This window comes from Trachymyrmex cornetzi, unplaced genomic scaffold, assembly GCF_001594075.2.
Source record: "Trachymyrmex cornetzi isolate Tcor2-1 unplaced genomic scaffold, Tcor1.1 scaffold226, whole genome shotgun sequence".
Classification (NCBI taxonomy): Eukaryota; Metazoa; Arthropoda; class Insecta; order Hymenoptera; family Formicidae; genus Trachymyrmex; species Trachymyrmex cornetzi.
In genome coordinates, this window is record NW_017296912.1 from 187,946 (window position 1) to 198,223 (window position 10,278).

The 10,278-nt window shown below is 31.6% G+C and overlaps 2 protein-coding genes across 5 annotated transcripts; both read right to left on the reverse strand.

Moving 5' to 3' along the window:
- Positions 1-119: 119 nt before the first annotated feature.
- Positions 120-4,766, reverse strand: Coq8 (ubiquinone biosynthesis protein COQ8, mitochondrial). Of its 3 annotated transcripts, none has more exons than XM_018506544.1 (12): positions 4,584-4,766; positions 3,800-3,993; positions 3,175-3,705; positions 2,823-3,042; positions 2,629-2,753; positions 2,477-2,561; positions 2,281-2,396; positions 1,109-1,271; positions 832-1,034; positions 606-758; positions 390-490; positions 120-321 (listed from the first exon to the last, which is right to left on the reverse strand). In XM_018506544.1, exons 2-12 carry the CDS (start codon positions 3,989-3,991, stop codon positions 147-149), a joined length of 2,064 nt encoding a protein of 687 aa, XP_018362046.1. In that variant the 5' UTR covers positions 3,992-3,993; positions 4,584-4,766; the 3' UTR covers positions 120-146. The 3 variants fall into 3 exon arrangements, with proteins under 3 accessions (XP_018362046.1, XP_018362045.1, XP_018362047.1); XM_018506543.1 differs by lacking the exon at positions 4,584-4,766 and adding an exon at positions 4,288-4,343; XM_018506545.1 differs by lacking the exon at positions 4,584-4,766 and adding an exon at positions 4,279-4,315.
- Positions 4,767-5,769: 1,003 nt separating this feature from the next.
- Positions 5,770-9,310, reverse strand: Herp (Homocysteine-induced endoplasmic reticulum protein). 2 transcript variants are annotated; one of them, XM_018506548.1, is made up of 4 exons: positions 8,822-9,310; positions 7,668-8,050; positions 7,272-7,595; positions 5,770-6,167 (listed from the first exon to the last, which is right to left on the reverse strand). In XM_018506548.1, the coding sequence occupies exons 1-4, from the start codon at positions 8,954-8,956 to the stop codon at positions 5,912-5,914; spliced, it is 1,098 nt and encodes a 365-aa protein (XP_018362050.1). In that variant the 5' UTR covers positions 8,957-9,310; the 3' UTR covers positions 5,770-5,911. The 2 variants fall into 2 exon arrangements, with proteins under 2 accessions (XP_018362050.1, XP_018362049.1); XM_018506547.1 differs by having other exon boundaries at positions 5,770-6,188; positions 8,822-9,309.
- Positions 9,311-10,278: the final 968 nt, after the last annotated feature.

Here is a 10,278-nt window from a genome sequence, read left to right on the forward strand (position 1 = left end):
CTCCGCCAGCGAAGCTTTGCTGCATGAAATTGTACCTTAATACTATCGGTACTAAAGAAAAAAGAATACATTTTTATAAAATAAACTATGCATTTCAATCAAAATACATGTATATTTCATTATATTATCATCAATATAAATATCTATTAACCAAACTTATAATTAGCATAAATTTCGCGGAACATGTCGCGACATTTGATTTTTGTTCCAAGTTTTGCACACAACAAAAATATTCCAGACAATTTTCTATGTAAGCTATATATTTCCTCGGGTGGTGGACATAATCTATAATTTATTATAGTTGGCACTAAAACTTGGATCCTGCAATACATAATTATTATATGTATTATAGTCATTATAGGATGGATGCAGAAATAAGTTGAACGTACCGTTTTGTTACATCTTGACCGCCAAAATCATAATACTCGTGATTGTTATCAAACACTTGTCCAAGAATCATGACTGCATCCACATGAGCATCCTCCATGATCTGATAATGTAAAAATGGTTCAATTAAAATTATATATATATATATATATATATATATGTATATATAGAAATAGCTTTTTAAAGTTTTTTGAGGTTGCTTAATAGAGATAAGGTACCTTGGACTCATATCCAGTAAGAAACTTCATCTCTCGAGATAATTGTAGTACCTTATTGCGATTTCCTTCACTTGCAGCATTAATGACTTCTATATATTTATCCATAAATATTTTGTCATATGTTCTACATGCTCCGAAATCCAGTAAAATTAACTATAAAGATGTATCTGTTAATACTCTTTCGTGATTAAATTACAAATACATAACTACGATATAAAAAAAAAACCTGTTTTGTATCAAGATTGTAAAAAAAGTTGGACCAATTTGGATCAGTCTGCATGTATCGAAATTCGAATAATTCTTTTAGGCTTAGACGCATGAGCAGTTCACTTATATGTTCCTTAATAGTAACATCCATATCTATACATTTGTCAACAGGTATACCTTCTATCATCTCTGTTGTAAATACTTGTTTTGTAGAGAGATCGTCTATAAATTTAATTCATATTATATATAAAAAATTGATTCCATACATCTTTTTTTTATTTACCTACATCACTTACCTATTACTATAGGCACATAATATTCTGGATAAGGCATTATTAACTCCTTATATTTTTTCGTACACTCTGCTTCCCTTGTATAATCCACTTCCCATGCCAGTTCCCGTTTCGCGACCTCCATTACATTATCTATAAACATTCCCTCTGGAAACATATTCCACACCTGCAATGAACACACACACATACTATATTTATATAATAAAGTTTACTCAGTAAAGTTTTTTGCAGGATACACATAATACTGATCTGCAGGGATGGGAAAGTTACTTTGTAAAAGTAATTAATTACAGTTACAGTTTTTCTCTTTCAAAAAGTAATTAATTACCGTTACAAGTTATTGACTCTGAAAAGTAATTCGTTATAGTTACAGTTACTGAAAAAGTAACTTTAAGTTACTTTTAAGTTACTTTTTTCATCGGAATTTTTATTGGTAGTATCGATACCATTAAGGCTGTATTCAAAAACGTTATCCAACTGCCCTTCATGTATCGTTTTACCTTTAATTGTTTTTTACCTAATATTAAACAAGGATAATACACAGGGTCATCAGAGTAATACAGCCTAGGACAATTAAAAGAAAAAGACTGGCTTAAATTTACATGTTATCCAATTTTATTCAAAAAGATAAAAAAATTATATGGCAAAGACGTTTTTCGTTAAAGTAATATAAACACATATGAATATGAATATGAATATGAAATAGCACACATATACAATGTTTTTTGTAAAAAAAATTCTTTTTATATTCGGCTAAAAGTTGCAAATAAATTCCAGCACTAATCCAAAATGGTCTACAACCGTTCATTGAGCGCTCTTGTATTTGATTGGCGGATTCCATTAGATCCCAAAATATAGACCAAACAGGTACAAGAGTTCATTGAACGCTTTAATTAAATTTCTTTCATCTGATTAATCAAATGTTTCGAAGTATTTGTAGCGCCAAGTGGACACTACCGTGGACAAATAAGTTTAAAATATATAAAATAACTATGAAAGTAACTATTAAATTAGTTACTAGTTACTTAAAAGATGTAACTAAGTTAAGTTATAATTACAGATGGAAAGAAAGTAACGAAGTTAAATTACAGTTACTGAAAAAAAGTAACTCTAACTGTAACTTCGTTACAAGTAACGAGTTACTTCCCATCCCTGCTGATCTGTGATATTATTACCTTCATTATGCCTACTAAATTTTCAATATCACTCTGAATACCCATAGCCACACCAGGATACTGAATTTTTATCGCTACATCTTGTTTATTCAATAATGTACCATGATGAACTTGTCCTAGGATATATTATATAATTAGAAGATCTCTTAATCTCAGTATTATATATAAATATGAAAAGTAACAAATCAATATATACCAATGGATGCTGCAGCAAATGGCTTTTCTTCAAAGAACGCCAATTTATTTCTCCAATTATGTCCAAGTTCGTTAGTCAACACTTTCTAGAAGGAATTATACGACACATTAAGAAATTGGTTTTTAATTTGTATATTTATATCATTTTGTTACCTCTACTTGCCAAGTTGGCATAAAATCAGCACTTTGTCTGACTCTTTCAAAAACTTTCTGCAATTCGGGACTTATGATAGTATTATCTTGGATGCTTAATATTTGACCAATTTTTAAAGCTGCACCTATATTTTTAGTAAACTGATAAAATTTTATATGTACATAGATACATAATACAATTGTATATGTTTTACCTCTTACTTTACATAACGTTGAAACTATTCTTTCTGCATTAGCTTTAGTAAGGAACATATTGTCAACTGTATCTCCAATACTATGCCCCTTTAATCCCAATGTCCTTCGTGTATATTCTGCGGCAGTACCAAGACCAAGACCGATACCTAAAGTACCAAAACTCACCATTCTTTGCAATCTTGTAGAAGGAACTTTTCTTTCTTTGGCAGTAGGTGATAGCTGTAATAGAAATTAAATAATATATTAGCTAAAATGTAAATATAAATACATTAGTTGAAATATGAATATAAACCAACTTAATAAAAATAGATACACGATGCAAAAATGAAAATTTATTTTTATGATACTTACGCATTGCTTTGGTCTAACTGACAATTTAGCTTTTGACCTTTCTTTAAAATTCATTTCCATATGTACATTTTCCTTTTCATATGTTTCAGCTGTAGAAGAACGAGCAAAACTTACAATCCTGTTTTTAATCTTTTTCTCGTGTTCTAATTCCAATTTTCTTAAGATTTCTTTGTCTTTATCAGAGAATTCTAAGTCAGGTATCTCATCTTTATCTAAATTACTAATAGTCTTGATTTTTTCCTTTACACTTATATATTTTTTTGTTACGTCATTTTGCATGCCTTTTAAAGATTTTTGAGTTATAGATTTGTCAATATTGCGTTTTGGTAATATGACATCTCCATCAATAGGCAATTCTTTTGGATCTTTCGCAGTATTGTACACATATAGCTTGGTTTCTTTCTTGGAGGTATAATCATTACTTTTTATATCCAAAGTTCGATTAGCTGTTATCTTAATATATTGTTTAATGCCTTTCTTAACTACACTTATACGTTCAGTTGTTTCTTTCAAGTCTTTTATTATCTGTTCCTATAAAAAAAAAATCAATTATAGCAAGAAGCACATATGTAAGATATTGTATGTTATACTAACATATTACTTAGATATTAATCGCAAGACTTACAGGAACCTTACTTGGCTCTGTATTAGTCAATGTTTTTCCTACAGCTTGTAAACACTTCTCCGGTATATCTTTTAAACTGGAGTGTGTAATTCTATATCTGATTGCATCCTCCTGATGTTTTATCAAAGTATTCATAACTCTTTGTACTCCTTTGAGTACGTTAAGTAAATCGGAAACTTTAGATCGAGGCATTTCTGAGAAATACGTGAATAATAATAAATAATAATGTTTTTTTAATATACTATACAATAGTTTTGATAGATCATTTTAAAATAATAATAATGTGTAAAACTATATGCAGTATACGAATCCTCTATCTGCGTTTCGTAGAAGTGTAGAATCGAATATTTAAGGTTAGCACAATCTTGTATAAATTATAACGACATGAAAAATACAAATTCAGTATTTTAATGTAATACTAAAAATAACTTAACGATGTAGATTATAAAAAATAATTCATCTATAAATAAAACAATTACGAATAAAATCTTTCGTGCATTATTCTACCGACACGTTTCGGTGTATGCTATTGTACTAGTTACTTATACGTTTTTCATGTGATTTCATAATATTAACGCGAGTATACTTATAACTAGAGATGGGATTGAACTCAATATGTATTTAAAAATTCGAGTCAAATTCAATAATTTAGTTTCATTTTCTAGGATTTGAGTAATACTCATAAGAAATAATATATACTTCATACTTGCAAAGTAATCGATCCCAAATTGTGCTGGTTTCGAATCTTACATACGAGTACCTGCAAGATTCGAAATATACTTACAAAATACTTTTTATCGTACAACATCGAATCTTTTACAAGTAGGTAGTACTCGAACAGGGTTATTAACGAACAGAAATTCATATGATCTGTGCATTCGAGGTACTCATGGAAGGTTCGAGTTCGCTTGGAAGTAGTATTTTTATTTTTCGAGGTATTCATAGAGGTTCGAATCTACTTGGAAGTACTGTTACTATTTTTCGAAGTAATCATAAAGTTCGAAACTTCTTTAACAGATTCGAACCTACTTGTAAGATACTTAATCCCATCGCTACTTGTAACACTGTATTGTACTTTCTTTGATTATATATATATATATATATATATATATCATATATCGGACGTAATTCAGTAACACTATTAAAAAATGTTTTTCATATCAATTGTAACATTTACAATTTACGTTTTTCACAGACAAATAAGTATCTTATGTATTTTTCTTTTATTAACATTTTATTGGGATGTTTTTTCAAAATTTTTTATTCAATTAAAATAACATGACTAAACAAATTTTAAAAATTGTTTTATTTGCTTTACATACATTTTCATTCAATTGGCGCTCTTTATGTAGAACTATTTAAGAAAATTTACAGAAATTTCATAAATTCACTAACATTTCTTACGTATGTAATGTCAATAATAATTACGAATTTAACGCGATGTTTTACGCGGATATCACACCGGATATATTCGATCATATTAAACATCACAGAAAATTATCCTGACACAATATATTATTGCTACATATATATGTATATATGTATGTATATACATATATATATATGAATTTTTTAAGAAAATTATCTCAAGTGCCTATTATTATCTCCTTACATGTAGCTTTATATATAATACAAGCTCTACACGAAACCTATATTTCTTATTTTTATATAGATATTAGATATATACATGATTATTTTTATCTCTCGTTGTACCTTCATATCTTCATATTCTACAAACATAAAAAAATTTTTATACATTTAACTCTAATAGCTTTGGGATGGCAACTCTAACAATCTTCTTCCGAAGAAAAGTTAGCATTAATATCTATAGATCTAATGTGACTGTTATTCTATTTCGTGAATTGTGAATCTTCTCAATAAGTTAAATAATAAATTGATACATATATATCTTTATACCCGTGAAGATGTATTTTCATGATAATTGTCATCCATTTCAAGCGTATGTGATTATTAAACGAGTTTAAGCACTTCTGACTCTACAAACTGTTAAATATTTTAAAAACCTGATATATATCATGACAAAGTCATCTTCTCCAGTCTTTACATTATAAGTATAGAAGAAAAGAATGTCGATTTTATATCCGGGCGGGATTAAATGACATTTGGCTGATCTGGAATAAGCGAGGCAAAAAACGAACTAAAGAAGGTCCAAGTAAAGGCAAGAGCGCCTGGGCGTTGTTCTTCATTATCTTCATTGGCATTTGTTCGTGCTTCTGGTTGCACGGTTGGCACTTGAGCGTTTTGCTGTTGCGGCACAGCCTGAGGACCTACTACTTCATTCTGTAATACTTGATTGTTGTTGTCTGCGCGTCCGTTGTTATTTTCGGCCAATAGGATTGGCTGTACCCTAAAGAACCCACCTTGATATCTATAATGAATACCTTGTGTTACATCTAATAATTTTCAGACAAGTTCAAAAAAAGTATCAAAGAAACATGTATAAAGGGTGTCCCGTAAGTTTTTGCCAAGTGCTTTTGTATAGATAGAGCTGACTCAACTGAGTCGAAAAGTCCTCTACAATTTTGCAATTTTCGCAATAGTTAACAAAATATTAATTACTAAAAACTGTCGAATATTAGTCTTCAATAATTTTTTACTCAAATACTATCAATTTTACAGAAAAACTGCAATAAAATTTGAGACAAAAATCATTAATTTTGTCTGGGATGATCCCGATTGATCACGGCGATTGGACACCACCAATCACAGCGACCAGTGCTTAGGAGCTTTGTAGTCTCAAGCGCTGTGAGTGGCTCGTGTCCAATTGAGCTGTGTCCAACTGGGTGCCACCCTTTTGTCTCATAGAACTTAAGAATTTTTTCAAAATGTTTTATTAACTTTTTAGTACTGCATTTTCTTATTTTTACCAACATGAGAAAATATGATATTAAAAAATTCTGAAAAATTCTCAAAATTTTATGAGAAGAAAATAAACAATTTTTGTCTCTTGCTGTTTTTAAATGTTCTACATAAAAAAATAGTTCTACATAAAGAGCGCCAACTAAATGAAAATGTATACAAAGCAAATATAACAATTTTTTTTATTTGTTTTGAAAACCAATATTCAGGGATTTTTAGTAATTAATATCTCGTTAATCATTGCAAAAATTGCAAAATAATAGAGGATTTTTCGACTCAGTTTAGTCCGCTCTATCTATATAAAAGCGCTTGGCAAAAACTTATCGGACACTCTAAAAAAGGAATTGATACCTGCATTGGGAAAAAAAAAATTAACTTTTAATAAATATTTCTTTGAAAAGTGCTAGCAGATATTTACTTACAGTAAATAAATATTTGGATAAATAAAAAAATGAGGTTAATCAAACTAATGGTACTTGTAATGAATGTGTTTATGTTTAGTAAATATTCCGCTAGGATTACTTGAAGAAATATTAAAATTTGGTAAATTTGTTCTCAGCGTATTAAAGAATATTAGAGAATTGAGACTTACAGATATATCGCAAATCCCAGAAACGTGACGATGAGGAACCTGAGTGGGGATGAATAGAAATACACTATACCAAATAGAACGACGATCCTAGACAACATGTAGAAGAAGTCCAACCAGTCGCGGTTAAATGCAGCGTCCTCGCCTGCACCGTTATTTCCTGCATTGACATCGGCTGCATCTTGAGCAACTGGTTGGGGTTGCTCATCGCCAACATTGTTGTTATTATTGCTCGTGTATGTATGTTGAGCCGTATCACTTGTGTTGATATTCATTTGCTGCAGGTATGGAATACTGGCTTGCAACTGTATGCCTTGCGCTGCCATTCTGAAAAGAACCACATTGCAACATTTATGCATTTCTTGCATCTTTAACAAACAGTTGTAAAGGACAGCTTACAGTTGCATATACTGTGTAAAATAATGTGTATACGCCTGTTGCAACCAAGCTAATTGTTGACTATTTCGAGGATCAAGATACTGCTGAGATAAATATTGTTGATGCTGAGCTGCAGTAACATTAGCATTCTCTTGACTTTGATTTTGAATAGTGTTATTTCTGATATGAGTATTTCTTGTTGCAGATGCAGCATCTACGTTTCTTTCAGTGGATTGATTTTGATCCAACGTAGCCTTAGCAGCGCACATTTTTTGTGGGGTACAGACTAGATGAACGGTATACGCTTGATCCTCTGAACCATCGCATTGTCTCAAGACATCCTTCAATTGTGCAGAATCATTTAATAACTGACCAGAATAAATCAATTTCTGATGTGAACTTTCCTACAAACAACAATAATAGTAACTTAGATTACTTGTATATCTTAAAAATTTTATAATACAACACAAGATACAATAATAAATAATTGTAGCAATAATATTAAAATTTTTAAGATAAATAACAAGATAAACAGAAATTTAAAAAATTTTAAGAATTAAAATACATTTTTATAAAATATAAATCGTCTATAATATTGATATATGTATCATATAACATTATTAGTACAACAGGCATATAAATAAATTATATTAATAAAAATGAATAACAATTTAACACAAAGATATCACATCTTTTTAAATCATCGAAAAAGTTCACAAATACATTCATCTAATGATACTAATCTTTCCTTTAAAACATAACTCTTAGAGTCATCATTGCAGATTACTGATAATTTTGTAAACAACTTTGGCAGAAAAAAATTTTTACGAAAAAGTACAGAAAAACCATATAGAAAAGATCTTAGAAATTCTTAGTTTGTTGTAGATATTCATAGTGAGACATAGAGTGGCATTGTTTGAGGATGGAAGATTTCTAGGTTTTTTCAAACAAACAACACCACTCTACATCCCACTATGAATATCTATGAAAAATTAATAATTAAGATTCTTGTATCTAATTAGAAAGCATTTAAACAATTCGAATATCATTGTTTAAAAAGACGGTTATTTTTTCGCTCACCTTTAATGGAGCAAAGAGAAAAGAAGAAAACAAAATGTAAAGAGAAACACACCCTGCTTTCACCGGGCGGAAATAATTACTTTCACGCAACTTACTGGTTTGCTGGGATAGACTTCGGACAGGTATTCCTTCAAACGACCGATAGTCCAGCCGAGATCGCATTTAACTATCTGATCCTTGATTTGTTGATTCGGTGCCTTTATTATAAGATTAACGGCGGCGTCTGCCATCCTCTCGGCGTGTCACCAGCTAGTCACAGCCAGCCCGAGGCAGCCCGAGGTCAGCTGTTGACGTAGTACGTAACAGCAATTGACAAGTCTAGCCGTCTCGACGTCGTTTAACTTACGACGGAATTGGCGATGTCGATCGTTCCCTTCGTCGATTGAAAAAGCGCGTTCCGATCTTTAACTAACAAGGAAAATTCCTCACACCCTACTCTTGTCGCGTTGCTTTTTAACAAATTCTGTCGACCGATCGTACACAACCACCGTCAAATGTCATCTGATATCGTTCAACGTAATCATGTATATACATACATATGTACAAACATTATCGCGACTCACGACATGAAATTGTCGGAATTGCGATTTGGCGATCGTTCATTGGTCCGAGATTACAAACTCCCACTCGTGCACGCCTTATGCAAGAGTTGTGCCGAGTTTTCAAGACTGCTGCGTTCCGAAAAGCACAATTCCGTAAGCATTTGTCTGCGGCTAAAGGCCTGTCTACAATACAGTGAGTAAGAAGTAAGAGTAAGAAATTGACCAATCACAGTCGATTATTCTTCTCACATTCGACTGTGATTGGTCAATTTCTTACTCTTACTTCTTACTCCGTGTATTGTAGACGGGCCTTAAAGTCACACGAACCTCTTTTACACCGAGCACTTAAACCAGCGGCACACGATGCTTTTTTTCCTGCTGGATTGCTTGCGTGCTACTGTGCTGGCAATCTGACTGGCTGCTATGCTGGAAATTGTATGGCTTGCAGGCCCCGCTGTTGGCTGATCCGCTGGATTTTCGTGATAGAACCAGTGCTATTTTTCTTCCTTGATTTCATGCTGGCTTATTGTAGAACCAATCACGACGCCGCTTCATTTGAAGATGGCCGCTGGAAAGCGTGTAAACACATACGATTAACTCTCAATCGATGATTTTTCATAAAACGAAAGAATCTGGCAGAAAAAGCGTTGCTCTTTCCCGCGAACCAAAATATTTATCGGTAAAGTTCATGACTCCTCAAGGCAGGTTAGGAATTTTTATGTACTTGTAATAAATTCCAGTTGCTCAGCCAGTACTAAAACTCGCATTGTCTGGGTAGCGATCATGTAATTTCACGCGGAAAGTTTCACTTTTCACAATTCCGCTCACTCAGATTCCGCGTGAACTTTTCCGAGCGATCATGTATGAAGGATTTGTGAAAAGTGAAATCACTAAACATGGCACCACATCCATAAAGAAATTACTAGTATTATACTAGTACCTTCCCAGACAGCACAGAATATTTATGAATATTTATGATAAATATTTATTAATATTTATTTTTTTGAAAT